Raw genomic sequence first — 16,846 nt, forward strand, 5'->3', positions numbered from 1 at the left:
TAACAGTGGTCTGATCCATGTTGCTGCCAGCATCAAGTTACACTCACCTGTCAGAGAGAGACTGCAGAATCAGTGGAAACATGAGGGCATGGTTCTGTTGTGAACTGACGCTTCAAGGCTGGAAGTTGATGCATAACTCTCATAACAATAGGACACAGAAATAAGCAAAATCAGCACATTTGTAAAATGTCCAGTTCAAAGTCGATATGAATGACGTCACATAAGTACCATCTAACAACATCGGCTCACAAATACAATGCAAACTATATTCACAGATATAGCTAGCTAGCTAACATAAGCTACAACCTGCTGACCAACAGAGACACAGCTACCATGGAGTCCGTCTTCAGGTCTTCGACTGCTTCAGGATGTTAAGAAATGTTACACAGATATGATAGAAAATGCTTTTGAACAGAATTACCTACCCAAGCTTTAACATTTCTTCAACAAAACTACACACTGCTCCTTTAATCTTGTGAGAAATGGTTTAAAACCAGAAATACTAAACAACACATGTTTGGCAATGTGTCAGCTCTTCAAAACAAATCTTTCACGTTCCACTTGGAAAAGGTTGTTTATGGAGTCAGAAATGCAACAATTGCATGAATTGAAGTTTGATTTTAAATAAATTGTCAGGAAAATCTATTTGTACAGATTAAAATGTATTTTAGAGAAAATAAACAAAAAAAACAAAACAAAAAAACAAAAACAAAACAGGGCATATTTAAAAACAAAAATTAAGTACACTGCTGCATCACTGACACTAGAATCTTAGCACAAGTATTAAACAGAGATGATAAAGGTGGATGGCACTCTATGAACTCCCTTGCTAATCAAGATCAGTATTATATTTATCAAGGTGAGCCAGAAATGGCTGCCATATATCCGAAAATTTATTAAGATTGTCCATCATGCCATATCGAACCTTCTCCATATGCAATATACCAATGAGCTCACTTAACCAGATCTTAAACTGAGGCACAGTATCTGACTTGCAGAGTTTTAAAATTATTTTCTTTGCGATTACCATTCCGTACATAATTGTGCTTTGCACCGAAACTCTATGTTTAAGTAGAGAAGGAGAAACCCCAAATAATGCAATCATTGGGTCAGGATCAAACACACAGCTGTACATGTCAGAAAACCACTTAAATATGTTACACCAAAAGTTAAACAGTTTCGGACATGTCCAAAAGAGGTGAGTCAGAGAGCCCTCTGCAGATTTACATCAGTCACATAGAGAGGAAATAGTGGGAAAAATTCTGTGCAGTTTGGTTTTTGAGTAGTGAAGCCTGTGCATCTCCTTGAATTGGATTAACTGGTGCCTGGTGTTAATAGAGCAAGATCGGGCCCTACCAAGGCCCTCCTTCCAAACATCATCTCCAATCTGCATTCCCAGCTCCTCCTCCCAGGAGTTTTTCAATGAGTGTGTAGCATAAACCGTTTGTTCAAAGAATATATTTACAAAGCCAGACACCAATTTTTTAGATTCAGGTGGACCCAGCAAAAGCTTATAAATCATTTTATCTTCCGGAAGGGACTCAAAGTTAGGCACACATTGACGGACATAATTCTTAATCTGCAAATATCGGAAAAAATGTGTTGTAGGAAGACAAAACTTGCTTTTCAACTGAGCAAATGTGGCAAATTGTTTATTAATAAACAGATCTTTCAGAGTGACTAAACCTTTTAGCCTCCAACTGTTAAAGGACCCGTCAGAGAGGGATGGAGAGAATGCATGGTTGTGATATACAGGGGCATGGATAGAAGTGTCTGGTAGTCTGCAGCCCTTCCTAATTTGCTGCCATATTTTTAAGCAATTGAAAATGATCATATTATCCATCTTAACAGTTGCAGGAGATCTGGGTGTTGAGAATAGAAGTGCTGGAAGAGAACTGTTTTTGACATCACTCATTTCGATGGCAACCCAGGGGGGAGTCTTGGCAAATACCTCCATATTATATCCTTCCTGCCAATAGACAAGGGCTCTAGCATTTGCTGCCCAGTAGTAATGCAGGAAATATGGTAGTCCTAACCCACCCATTTCCCCTGGTTTATGTAAATGAGTTTTTGAAATTCTGTGAGCTTTAAAGCCCCAAATAAAAGGCAGAACTATCAAATCCAAAGATTTGAAAAAAGGTTGTGCCAAAAAAATAGGTAAATTTTGAAAAAGATACAAGAACTTCGGCAGGGAAACATTTTAATAGCATTTATTCGACCCAGCATAGAAAGAGGAAGAGTCCTCCATTTTTCAATGTCCCTCTTCAGTTTCTCCACTTTCTCAAGAAAGTTCAGCTGAAAGACTAGTATAGGGTCTTTTGGCAAAACTACACCAAGATACTTTAGCCTGTCTGTAATTTTGAACAGGAGATTATGCAGAAATTCAGTGTTGAGATCGGCACCCAGTGACATGAATTCACTCTTCTGCCAGTTAATTGTGTATCCTGAAACTTCCCCAAATGTTCTAATAAGATCCAACAAAGCAGGAACTGATTTCTCTGGTTGTGATATGAAAAGAACAACATCGTCCGCATATAGGGAAATATGATGATCCACATTACCCAGCCGGATGGGTTCAATAGAAGGGTGATTCCTGATACTAATGGCAAGAGGCTCAATAGCAATGGTGAAGAGCAATGGGCTAAGGGGGCAGCCCTGGCGCGTACCTCGATGTAATCGGAACGACACTGATCTTTCTTGATTTGTGAGAATGGAGGAAGATGGGTGAGCATATAACATTGTAATCCATACAAATTGACTACCAAATCCAAACTCCTCCAAGGCCTTTACCATATATGCCCATTCCACTTGATCAAATGCCTTTTCCGCATCTAGACAGAGGGCAGCCACCCTCAAGCCCTTACTATACCTATGATACATTATATTCATCAATCTTCTGACATTAAAAAATGAAAATCTATTAGGGACAAAGCCAGTTTGATCAATAGAATGTTTCCTGTCATCTCTGAAGCTGTCCTATCAATAAAGCTATAAAAAGGCCAAAAAAAATACTTAAAAAAAAAAGTCCTACCTGTTCAGTCTGTTTACATGGAATTTGCCTTTGATATTTATCAACTAATATGATGATGTTATTTTCCTTTACCCCTGCTGAAAGAGACAAAAAGTAGGAGGGAGAACGAGAGGGAGGGAGGTAAAGAAAGAAAGAGAGTGCACAGAAAGATAACTGTTTGGCTGCAGGCTAACATGAGCGAGGTTAATGTGTTAGCTAACATTAGTTCGTTGGCTTCAAAGCTTGTGAGTAAACATGCAGGGCTTTACAGTTGACATTATAACCTGTCAGGAACAAGTCAACGTTTGGGTCAGACAAATGAATTTCTTTTTCATATACTTACCTGTTCAAGTAAAACATAAAGAGAAATGTGTGTAAATGTGCATCACGTATGACTTGTTGTTGACTAAAACTTGACTAGAATGTTAAAACTAGACTAAAACTATGAAGGATTAAGATGACTAAAATGTGACAGAACTGATGAAGCGTTTTCATCTACAGGTTAGGACTAAGACTAAAATAGCTGCCAAAATGAACAATGCAGTATACATGCACCATTGTTACGCATGCCAGGGATGGTTGTAACATAAACAATTTACAAAATACTAAATGAAAAAGATTATTCATCGTCCACGTTATTGTGACTATCCATTGCTTTTCTTGAAGTAATGATTTCCATCAAATTATAATGAAGCACACATTCTCAACTATGAATACAAATCAGCTGCCTGTGTCACATACTTGAGTAGTTTCTGAGAAGGATTTCTAGACCTAGCAGCCAGCGCCACTGTCTAACCTCATAGTATTCTGTATTGCGGTTATTAAGGCTTTGATATCCGAGACAACCCTGTGGACCCGCTGGATCTGGAGTTTTTAAACTTCATAGTCTTTTCATTTAGCACATGCTCTGTGTGGACCAACTCACTCAAAAGATCATACCTTTGATCCGGTCTTATCTCATGGTTTAAACGTTCCTGACATCAAATGATTAACATCAGACTTTCTCAATGTGCGTCCTTGTGTGTTAATGTGTCCTTGTGAAGCGTCATCCTCTTTCTCCTTTCTACACTGACTGATCTGGTAATGAAAATGAGGCCCTTAGGCCCACAAATTTACATATGTATTGACATACATTTTTTGAGTGACAGAAATCCCTATGAAGGTAAAGACAAGACAGTCAACAACAGTCCACAGGCCTGTGCCTATCTGATACTAACTACAGGGAATCTGCTAAGTGTTCTCTCAGAACTATGACTGAAGCAGAGTTATTCTTCGTGTACAAGGGGATCTATGCCCTGCGAGGATGGCACACTCCAGAGGCTCTGAAATACTTTGAAAGAGTATTTCATATATATATTGTTACGGCCCTGCAGGGGTCCGTTTCACAAAGCAGGTTCAACAAACTCTGAGTCTAACCCTAAACTCTGAGTTGATCTACTCTGAGTTAGGAAACTCTGAGTTTTCGGTTCCACAACAGCTGATTTGAGTTGAGTTGATCAACTCAGAGTTGTTTGACCCGGAGTTAAGCGCGTGCACCACAACTATAAAAAGACAGCATTAATGGAGCCCCGTTTCGACGAGTCACCATGGCAACAGAGAAGCGGAGGGCCGCGTTTTTCACGCCACTTGAACTGGACATCTTAACGCGCTCATATGGCGAGTTTGAACACATTTTTAGGAAGAAGTGCAACACCGCTGCAGCTGCAAAACAGAGGGAGACGGCGTGGGAGAACATTGCTGCTCGGGTCAATGCGTAAGTTTAAATGTAGTCCTTTGCAATCACGATAATATTACAGGGGAACACTGCTTGAATGGTAACCTATTAATTTATTTAATTTAGGTGCAATCCCGCGGGGGAGAAGCGCACTTGGCAGCAGCTGAAGATGAAATATAAAAACATTGTTCAAACAGGTAAGACCTCGGCATAATCTTATGGAGGTACCTCATTTTGATCATGTTTTATATTGAAAGTAAATATTAAGTGGCTGTTTGACTGTGCAGTTGTTTTATCCCCAACAAATGCTGTTTTCACACTGTTTTAAATGTCTTCTGATCTGTATCATTTTCTGTTAAGTAATTAGGCCTATTTAAACTAACACAGACTTCTACTCAGCCAACAGAAAAAAGGCAGATGCACGCAAAACGGGTGGTGGCCCAGCACCGCCACCTCTAACGGAGGCAGAGGAGCTGGTCCTAAGCCAGAATTTTGGAAGGCCAGTGGCTGAGGGAATCCCTGGAGGGAGCTCATCCTCTGAGCTCACCCCCCAAGACACAAGTGCCTTTATAAAATGTAAGACCTATAAAATGAATGCCTAGACCTATCTTTTTTAAAGCCTATTCATAAATATATTTATTTCCCTTTCATGTCTTTTTGTCCCAACAGATTCTGATGGTGCCATTTACCTGGTGGAGCCCCCTCACGCCACAACAGACCCTGTAACTGTAAGTAGGCAATACTCCAAAGATTTTACCAAATGGTAGTTTAAGTATACTGAAACATATCACTCATCTAGGATGAGGAGCATGAGGAAACTCTGTCTGCTGCCTTTACAGAGGGGGATCCAGAAAGGCCTATAGAGGTAACATCTTGATATGTTACTGATAGTTCTCTTCTCATTTACATTTCTCAACATTCTGGTGGAATATAGTGTGACATTTAGCTATATGCTTAAGTATTAACAAATTCTCATCCTTTTTAACAGGGCATGTCTGGGCAGCAGCAGGAGGGTCCCTCAACTTCCACTGCACAGATTGACACAGTGAGATGGATGTTCAGTAAACACCAGAGGTTCACTCTGTGGAATTCATGTGCAACTGTATAATGACCTCCATGTATGTATTCCCAGTTATCCGTAAAAGAGATTTACAAAGTTCATCTGCTGAGAAAAATCCAAAAAACCGACAAAGAGATGGAATACTTGGACCGCCAGATCAGGAAGGCAGATTTAGAAATTGAAATACTGGAGCACAAGTTAGAGGTAGGTGCATGGTCACAGGTGAAATATGTTGATGTTAACTATTGGAACACTAACTAAACTAGTTCTTGTATTTGTAGGAAATAAAGAAGACCAAATGAAATTTGTTTTATGTCTTTATTGTGGTGGTGGTGGTGGTGGTGGTGATGATGATGGTGACTTAGTCCCTGAAGTGGTTATGGCATATGGTGTCTCTGACTGCTCTGCCGTCCTGCATAGCTGGCAGGTGGATGGGGTCATCATCAGGGTCTTCGGTTTGTAGGGCAGGGTGTTGCTCTCCTCTAATAGTGGCAATATTATGAAGAACAACACATGCCGCAATAATATCACAGGCCCTCTCAGGGGTCACCCTGAGGTGACGTAGGCACTGGAAACGGGCTTTCAGCAGGCCTATGGTCATCTCCACCCGGGCTCTCGTCCTGCAGTGAGCCCGATTGAAGTTCTGTTGGGGGCCTGGGTCAGGGTCAGGGTAAGGGGTCAGCAGCCTAGGTTGGCATGGGTAACCCCTGTCACCCAGCAGATGGCCATCAAACTCTCCTGTAATGTTTAGTGGATACATTAGAGTACATTAAAGGAGGGAGACAAGTGAATCATATTGTGCAAATCTTTAGGCTGCTTACCACGTTGCAGTCTGTTGCTCAGGTTAGACTCGCGATAAATCCTTGAGTCATGAACAGACCCAGGCCACTTGGCCTCCACATTGGAAATTATGTTCCCAGCATCACATACAATCTTGACAGTGCAGAGAATGACAGATGTTGAACTATGATGCAGTCTTTAACATTTTGAAACAGTCAATCCACATGTACCTGCACATTTATGCTGTGAATGGACTTCCTGTTCACATAATCTGCCTCATTGTGTGATGGCGCTGTGATGGGGATGTGTGTGCCATCTATGCAGCCAATCACACTGGGAAATCCTAAAAGAAATTTAAATTAATAATCCCAGTGAGGTTGCAGCACAATGCCATTAACAGAATATAATTTAAAAATCATTTAATGGATCTCTACATCATTTACCTGCAATCCTGTGGAACTCCTCCTTGATGGCTCTGACAGGTTTATGGCCAGGGAAAACAACAAATATGGGCAATGGCCGTTTCAGGGCGAGGCACACTTTTCTGACCGCTCTGCAAACGGTTGCCTTACTCAGGTGCTCTGCATCTCCAACGTTGTACAAAAAACTCCCATTTGCAAAAAAACGCAGTGCAACACATAATATCTGTTGGGATGTGAGGGCATGACTCCGGTTGGTATTATTGCAAATGTAAGGACGGATTAAGTTGTGTATGTAGATGATGGACTGAGAAGTGAAACGATACCGCTCAAAAAGATAACTGTCTGGAAATGCAAGAGCATCAATGCGCAGTCTGATAATTATCTCCCGACGAATATTTAATTCTCTGCGCAGCAATGCTGCACCTTCATCCACGGGATCATTAACAAAAGGACACGCCATGCCAGTAATAACTTAACTTAATATATATATAATGCCTAATGATTTTTTGAACTAACAGACGGCAAAACGCTACGGCAAAAGTCGCCTGCTGACTGAATGAATGAGGAAATCAAATACCGTGTGTGGCTGAAAGAGGGCGGGGACAGAGAGAAACTCTGAGTTTCTTTGATAAAACCTGCCAGCGAGCAGGTTAGGTTCACAGAGTAAGTTACCGCAGTAACAGACCCAGAGTTTAAGTTACCTCCCTTTGTGAAACAGGCTAGAGTTACTCCTCTTTCTCTGGTTTGAGTTACCTCCCTTTGTGAAACGGAAAACTCAGAGTTTCCCTCATCTCAGGGTTAACAAACTCAGAGTTTTCACTAAACCTGCTTTGTGAAACGGACCCCAGGTGTGTATATGGTGTGTATGTGCCTTGTCTCCTTTTTTGGTCTCCCTCTCCTGCTCAGTTGCTCTCCGCCCCCGGATCGGGCTCCTCCCTCATTTCCAGTTCCAGTAGCAGTTTCTGATTGGTGCGGCTCCGTCTGGTGCAGGTGCGCCAATCCGAAGTTATCTAGTTGATATGATCCCTGTGGCCAGTTCGTACATAAAGGTAAAGACAAGACAGTCAACGACAGTCCACAGGCCTGTGCCCATCTGATACTAACTGCAGGGAATCTGCTAAGTGTTCTCTCTGAACTATGACTGAAGCAGAGTTATTCTTCATGTACAAGGGGACCTATGTCCTTCATGGAACGCACACCCCAGAGACTCTGAAATACTTTGAGGAGTTTTCTTTTCGGCCAGATGATATCATCATTGCAACATATCCCAAGTCAGGTACGCAGTTATCCTTACTTCTCTAATTTGCATATATACTATATAGTCCAAAGTAGAAATAAATGGAAATACTTGAATAAGTACAAGTACCTTAAAAAAAAAATCTCCTTAAGAACAGTTTAACGGGGACTTTCTTAATTTGTAAAGATATCTGTTAAGTGTTCTCTCTGAACTATGACTGAAGCAGAGTTCGAAAGGGTATTTCATATATATATACTGTATATAGATATATATATATATATAGTAACTACACAGTAACTATATATATATGCATGTATATATATTGTATAAAAAATAAATATAGTAACTCCACAGTAACTATATATGCATACATAGTTACTGTGTAGTTACTTTGCAGATTAAGATGAGTACATTTAGATAAATAAATGGAGTAAAAAGTACAACATTCACTAGGTTGAAAATGACTACTGTTAACTGCATTAACAATGTATTGGACAGTCACATAGTATGTACATATGAACTGTTTTCCTAATGTTTGTGTACTTCAGGAATAACATTTAAACATCAACTACAATGTATTTTTTTAAAAATACATTTGTGTGTCTTTATGTTGTGTTACTTCACATTACTTTTCATGAGTAAGTTGTTAACATTTAACCATCACTAGTGCATTTCTAACTGCAGTGCATTTCATGGGAGGAGTTCAAGGCAGTCTGAGCACTCCACTAAAAACCTGTAAATGCAAACTACCTCAGTACCTGTAGATCTAAACCATATCAAACATCTGGTATACTCATTACTAAAAACATCGTAATACTTCATTACAATGGTACATTTTTAGTCACCAGATTACTATATTTTATTCCATTTAAACTAGAGGTGAACATAAGAAAGAATACTGGACACGAACAAAGGCGTACAACATCTAGCTTGTTAATTTGATTTGGAATGATTTATTCACTGTTGAACTCTGTTGAAAGTCTGAAGGAGGCTGAAATGATAAACTAATAAGTCAAAGAAATTCTCCTGTCCTGCTCTCAGGTACGACATGGTCACAAGAGATTGTCCCTCTGATAGTCAGTGGAGGTGATCCGACCTGTCTCCAGTCTCCTAACTGGGAGCGTGTCCCCTGGCTGGAGGAATGCCAGAAATTTTCCCTCAACCTTGAAGAGAGGCCGTCTCCACGACTGTTTACTACACATGTACAGTACAACATGATGCCACCATCTTTCTTCCAAGTTAAGCCAAGGGTAAATCTGCCATGAAGTTTGTCATTGATTATTATCATCATTCTTTTCATTGATGCACATTCTACCTTTGGTGTCATACAAACAGCCATGTTAATGCTGAATGTGACAACATCATTCCAGGTCATCAATGTCATGAGAAACCCCAAAGATGTCTTCACATCTGCCTTTCACTATTTTGAGAAGGCCTCCTATCATCTCAACCCAGGTCCACAGAACGAGTTTCTCCACAAGTTCCTTGATGGAAAAGGTTGTTCTCAAACTCATTCAATATATTTACTTCTTATCATAACACACAATAGAGTAAATGACAGTAACCTGAACTGCATTTCACTGATAGATGGAGTCACCCTCCTAGTATTACCAATAATGTTCAGTCATGATATTGGAGTGTTTGTGATTTTCTTTTTCTTCTAGTTCTCCATGGCTCATGGTTTGATCATGTGAAGAGCTGGCTGAATGCTGAGGATAAAGAGCACATGATGCACATCTCCTATGAAGAGATGATAATGGTGAGACTTTAAATGTCACTGATTCTCCACTTGTCCAACAGTGAAGTCCTTTTCCTTTGACCTGTTCTGCCTCAGTGTCTGCATTTGGGTCCTCAATCCTACTGCAGAAATGTTGTCCTGATGATGGTGCTAGATAAAAGGTCTGGGGGGTCAAAGATTTTACAATTTATCCTCTGGGGACAATAGCCGTGTTTCCATGAAGCATTTTGATGAATATCACATTAGAAATTGTACAGAAACGGCAAAATCCCAAAAAAGTTTGTACGCTTGCTTGAGGTGGATTTTGTCTTTTGTGATGCAGTTAATGCACAAAATGTTTGATGGAAACAGATTTACTGAATAAACTCTGAGCCTACAGCTTGTCATGCTCTGACAAAATGAAGCTTTATGTAGCTAATTCATTCACTCAAAACAGTTAATGGAAACGCACCAGATTCACATTTTGATTTGTTTGATTTTTTGCAAACTTTCAAAAGTTTGCAAAAGAATAGCTTGACATTTTATGGAAACATGGCTGTATATATCTGTATATTCAGTGCAATACTTGTTAGATATATTTCCGCCTGAACCAATGTAATGGACCGACCCACAGACATTGTCATCAAGAGTCTTTCCACCAGTGTGGCTAAATGTAGCCCTGAACCCATAAAATCCTCTGATAAGAGATGGTGTGTGTTTCTGTTTATTGCAGGACCTGAAGGACTCTGTGTCCAGAATCGCTCAGTTCTTGGAGATACCTTTGGACGATGAGGTGATCAAGAACATAGCAGACCGATGTCTGTTCAAGAACATGAGGACCAACAGCTCAAACTTCTCTATGGTTCCTCCTGAAATGAATGGCGTGTCTAAGTCTGAATTTATGAGGAAAGGTGAGTTTCACCAAATAATGTGTACAGTATGCAGTCCTATTTCATTTCCACTGTTATTGGGAAAAGCATAGAGCGTAGAGCCATAGAACACTATCTTTATGAAATATAGAAAATTACATAAAATCTGTACTTGAAAATAGGGCCACACATCGTTTCTTCAGTTGCACTATGATCATCTTGCATGTTGTGTTTCAGGAATTACTGGAGACTGGAAAAACCAACTAACCGTGGCAGAAGCAGAGTGCTTTGATGCAGTTTACAAAGACCAAATGAAAGATGTCAAATATAAATTTGCATGGGATTAAGACACACCTCAAGAAAGTCATTCCACCATACAATGATGCACAGAAACCTGTAAAGATGATGCAGTTGATTGTTGTTCACTGAGATGTTCTGTGTGGTTCATGAGGTCTGTGGAAGCAGAAGATGATCTGATCTAACAATGAAATTACATTAAAACCAACAACTTCCTGTCAAGTTCTCTTATTGTCCTTGAATGTTTTATCTTTCTCGTAGACAGATCAATAGCAAAAGTCCAAAACAAGATGTCGAATATACATTCATATGGGATTAAGATATATATAAATATATATATATATTTGCTATATTGATCATAATAATAATCAAATGTACAATCACCTTTTTAGGTCATTAGAGTATATTAAGTATAAGTATATAACCATATATATTCACCAATTCCCATCACTTTGGCAAATCAGTCTAATTTTCTAACAAAGTTTTGGGCTGACTGGTTATAAACTGGTTATAAATTAAGCAGAAACCCCACTTCAATTATCATTATTATTATTATTTTCATTATTATTTTCATTATTATTATTATATTTAATATCATTATTATTATTATTATTAATTTGCTTGGTCATTACTTCACAAGTGCACCTTCTCACACTGCCATCTATGCCAGACTCAGTTGTAGTATGATGGTCATCACCAGCAGGTGTCATTGTTGTTATGTGGAAATCAAGGACACAGGAAAACTGCTGTTTCGTTCTTTCTTTCTTTCTTTCTTTGTACCATGAATTTCATGGCAATCAATACATTACGTTTTTTTATTCATCATGGTTGCACAAAAGGAAATGTCAGAGATTCATCCTGTGGGAACCAGGAATATGTGCACAACATTTCGGAGCAATCCATTCATTAGACATTGAGACATTTCGGTGATAGACACTAGATGAAATGTTAGGGAATCAGAAATTATTCAAATTTATTATCAGGGCAGAGCGGAAATCTGTGCCAAACTGCATAGTAATCCAGTCGCTGTCCAGTCCACTACTGACTGGAAAACCCAACTAACAGCAGCAGAAGTGAAGTACTTTGATGCCGTTTACGGTGACAGAATGAAATATGCCAAATTTAAATGGGGTTAACTCATTTAATTTACTGAAATACCACCTTAACTAAAACAAATAGTACCTTTTGATTTCTGAGAAAGATTTGTTCCTATTTCAGTGAAGATCAGTGAAGATGAAGATCCACCTGAGTTTACCTTGACACTTTAATTGATTTACTTTGTAATCCACCACAACGATTAATGGTGTTCAGCTGAGACTTTCAAATTCACTTCTATAGTTAAAATTGGAATTTTATTGGGCAGAGGATGAATAGAAAATCCCTGCTGTCTAATGGAGCCAGGGTTATGATCTGAAGTGTTTATTTTTAATAATCCAAAACAACAACAGCTCAGTTTTTCTTATATATTATCAATTTTCACAACAAAACCGACAATTAATCGTTATTATGTGTAAAATCATTAAGACAGCTGAGCTTACAATAATGTCTTCATTATTACTTTATAGCTATATGAAGTCATAATGTTATGGTATGTTGATATATATATATATATATATATATATATATATATATATATATATATATATATATATATATATATATTTATATATATATACATATTTCTGTTTGGTTTTGCTTTTTGACAGTTTTTTGGTATGTATATATATTCATATATGAAATTGTACTGTATACACGTAGTATATTCAGTAGCCTACGGTAACTAAGAGTTACTTAGAAAGCGCGTTTGTTGGTGTCAGCTATCAAATGTATTTTTAATTAAAATATGCATGCCGATTCCTGCTTCTTCTTCTTCTTCTTATTATTATTATTATTATCATTATTATTATTATTATTACCATCATATCATTGTTGTTATTGTTCTTATTAATATTATTATTAGGCATGTTATTCATGATACGGTTACAATTTTGCGAATATTGCCGTCACTTTTTTTGATCACAATGCTGCATTCACGCTACCTGTAAGAAAAACCGCCCAACACTCATCCTCAGCTAGATCTCTGTGAAACTTGTAAACTCGACGGTCTCGTTGTCTGTTTGTGTCCAGCTAAGACACATTTCTATATTGCTAGACCTATATTACTAGTAATGACAAACGTTCACACCACTCATGTTTGTTCTTGATCATTATTCTTGCGAAGACTTTTGCATTTCCTATATTTTTCGTATGTGTGAATGCACCACGACGCTAGCTGGGGATACGCTCTTAGCGGCTAACAATATGAAAATCTAGCGAGTTTGCGTGCTGACTTTAGTACCATTTCACACTTAACTGCAACAATGCTAAGATCCGGAAATACCAATACTGTGCACATGGCCATTTTAACACTCGTCACTGCTGGACTAATATGGTTAATTTAAAGTTATATCTCACGTCTGGTATAATTTGCTAACGTTAGCCAGCATCCGCTAGCTAAAGTAAACGGCCCAGTTGACTGTACACTGCCGTGGTGATCTCCCTCAGCGCGCACACTGAGGATGTTGAATGAAGGCGAACACACACATTGGACAGCTGCATCTAAAGGGAACTGTCTGGCACAATAGCAGGTATCTGGAGGCCGTAGCGAACCTAAACAGCGGATGTAGTTTGTGTTTCGACCTTAAAATAATACTAGCACGTCATGTAGGTGGACTACACTTGTTGGTGTAACACTTTCTCTGTCGACACGCTGTCCTGTCAGATAATTTATGTTAACGTTTGACAGGAGTCTTCAGCTGTTAGCTAGTTGTTCTGAAACTGTATCAGGTTTGTTGTGAAATTCATCTGACTGGTAAAAGTCTGTGTGCCATCTCTTCTGACGTCTTTTCTTCCAAACGGTACTCTGTTGTAATTCACTGCACAGTGTCATAGCATATTTTTTTAGTCTTGCACGGCTGTCTTTACATAAAGCTGTGTTCTGTCTGCTCAGAACGATATGTTACAGTAATATATACAGTGCGTGACATTTCAGCTGTTTGCAAGGGAGCCAGCAGGTATATGGTACATGGCCGAGCCAAACCATTACCACCTGCCGTCAGTGTAGGAAACCTGTAGTGGGAAACCTCTGTGTGTGTCACTACTTATCAAATGTGGGACCAAAGTGACTCCTGGAGCCGTGGTCTAATATTTGACTCTGCACTCTGTCACTGTCATCTCACTCTCTTGCACTCTTGTCCTCATTATCATTGTTAGTGCTTTCCCCAATGCTGGAAGATGGAGCCATAACTGTGAGGAGAGAGAAGAGATGATGCACTAACCACATAGTCACAAACTGATCACTGCAAGGTATGTTGTGGGTGGCTTGTTTTTACCAGAAGTCCATTCAGTTGGAATTCTTCCCTCAAATGCACAGAGTTGTCTCCGGTGTGCTCACTCACTTCTTCCATACCTTGCTTCATTGTTCTTGAATAGTGGATCTCATTGGATAAAATCTGTCTGCAGAGACTGTGGGCCACAGTTACATGTAGTACAAAGAGGCAATTTTCACAGTATGATAACCATCTGAAAAATGTCATGGTTTCATGATAGACACAATTGTTCGTATAAGTCGCTTACAGTACACCTTAAAAGAACAGAAGGGTTTGTTGAAAAAATGCTTGATTATAATTTCCCAATGTATTATCTCCTGACTGTCATAAAACTTGGTATGAATTTGAAATACATACATTTTTGTAACAGTAATACAGTAGAATAATTTACTGAAGAGGTACATGTCACAATAACATCAGTTTTCATACCATTGCATACCTTGAAACGCCACAACCCAACTTTGAATCAATTCATGTTTGCATATAACATTTGATTTACTATGACAGCAGCTAAGCAATGCAATAGCCAACACCATTGCCATCTTGTTGAATATTTCAAGAGAAATGGAGCTAGAACCGAGTAAAATTCTAACGTAGAATTAGTCATTAAAGGTGAACTCCACAGAGTTTAGGCTGCATTCAGACCAGTCCTGCGTTTTGATGAAAACTCAGGACTGGATCGCAGTGGGTGCCAGACTAAACGCAGCCGGCAGCGGTGAAACAGTTGAAACGGACTCTATTGGAGAAAAGCAACCCGACATCTCGTTGTGGTGGCCAATCACGTAAGCTGTTGATCAGACTAGCAGAATGAATGACTGAAACTGCAATGTGTGTAACGTAATGTATCATGTGTATTCATTGAATCAATTCAATTCAATTCAATTCAGTTCAAATCATCTGTGGAGGAGGACAATCATGTCCAGGATGTTTAACCTACTGTGGCAGAGGCATGACCACAGATCAGAGGTAGAGTGGAACGGGTCAGAAGTTAGTTAGCGTGGATAAATGCTACAGAGGGAGCACAGTGAACATTTATTTGAATAACGTATCGCTATCGTAATCTTTTTTCCCAGTTTAAAACCTGCTGTAATGATCTGCCTCTTGTTTACTATGCTTTTCCAATCTGTTGTGGACAAACAATGCATAATGGCTCAACAGTGCGAGCATTTCACTTGCATTGGCGACTAAAAATTGATGTTTGCAAATTATAAATTGTAATTAGGAGCCTGTGTATGAAAAGAAAATTCAGCCCAAGCAGCCACCACTTTTGTCACATAACAACAATGACAAAAAAAGCATCACTGCGCTGGACCAATGCCGTCCAAGCCACCAAGAAACAAGAAGATTAACAAATGGTGTCTGTTGAAAAAGTCACAGGATCTGCTCATCAGCATTAAGGGATCTCCATGCGCTACAAAAAAGGGAAGGTCGAACAAACCGAAACAGACCTTGAACTTGGAGTTAGAGTCTGGCAGCTTGACAGAAAATGACAAACTGAACCGTCTACGCTGAGAACAACGAAGCACGTCATCTCATGCTGTTACGATCATTATAGCTCTCTCCACACCCCTGTGTCAGTGCTAGATACAATCACTAGCAACTCTGCACGAGACCTAACGTTACGAGAATTGTTCTGTGGTACCGGTTCATCTATCCCATTAGTCCCAGTTGGCTGGCTGGCAGGAGATCGCAAATATGTTGTGCTGATCGAACCAAGAGGGAACTGAAAATCCACACTGAAATTAGCAGGTGGAGAGCACGTCAGCATGGTTAGCTGTTAGCCACAGGTTAACCAGTTACACTAAATACATTTACTTTTACTGAAGTACTTCACTGCTTGAAATAGCAACTTCAGTACTGCCATAACAGTGTTTCCCACAGGATTTCATGAGACTATGGTGGGTGGACCTCAGATCAATCAATCAATCAATCAATCAATCAATCAGTCGATCAATCAGTCAATCTTTATTTGTAAAGCGCAGTCATCTCATGACACTTTCTAAATTGAGCAGGTCTAGACCATACTCCTTTTATTAATTTATTTACAGAGACCCAACATTTCCCCCATGAGCAAGAAATTGGCGACAGTGGCAAGAAAAAATGTCCTTTTGAGGAAGGGAGGGTGAGAAAGGAGAGGAGAGGGGGGATACAGTAGCCGCAGCAGTAATAACAGCTTTACTCATTGAGATATGAATATTAATAATACTAAAAGTATAATAATAACAATAATAATAGTAGTAGTAGTAGTAATAACAACAATAATAATAATAATAGTAATAATAATAATAATAATAATGAGGATAGTAGAAGTCAAGCAGGACCGCATCAGCAGGGCAAACCACCATGCATGGGAACCTGTGAGACGAGAGTGC

At 39.2% G+C, this 16,846-nt stretch overlaps 1 protein-coding gene across 1 annotated transcript; it reads left to right on the forward strand.

Annotated features, from left to right (window-relative positions):
• The first annotated feature begins 8,123 nt into the window (after positions 1-8,123).
• Positions 8,124-11,156, forward strand: LOC141016026 (sulfotransferase 2B1-like). Its single transcript, XM_073490267.1, has 6 exons — positions 8,124-8,262; positions 9,265-9,473; positions 9,594-9,720; positions 9,888-9,982; positions 10,674-10,851; positions 11,047-11,156. Exons 1-6 carry the CDS (start codon positions 8,124-8,126, stop codon positions 11,154-11,156), a joined length of 858 nt encoding a protein of 285 aa, XP_073346368.1.
• Positions 11,157-16,846: the final 5,690 nt, after the last annotated feature.

The sequence above is a fragment of the Pagrus major genome, chromosome 20 (genome assembly GCF_040436345.1).
Source record: "Pagrus major chromosome 20, Pma_NU_1.0".
In the NCBI taxonomy this organism is placed as follows: domain Eukaryota; kingdom Metazoa; phylum Chordata; class Actinopteri; order Spariformes; family Sparidae; genus Pagrus; species Pagrus major.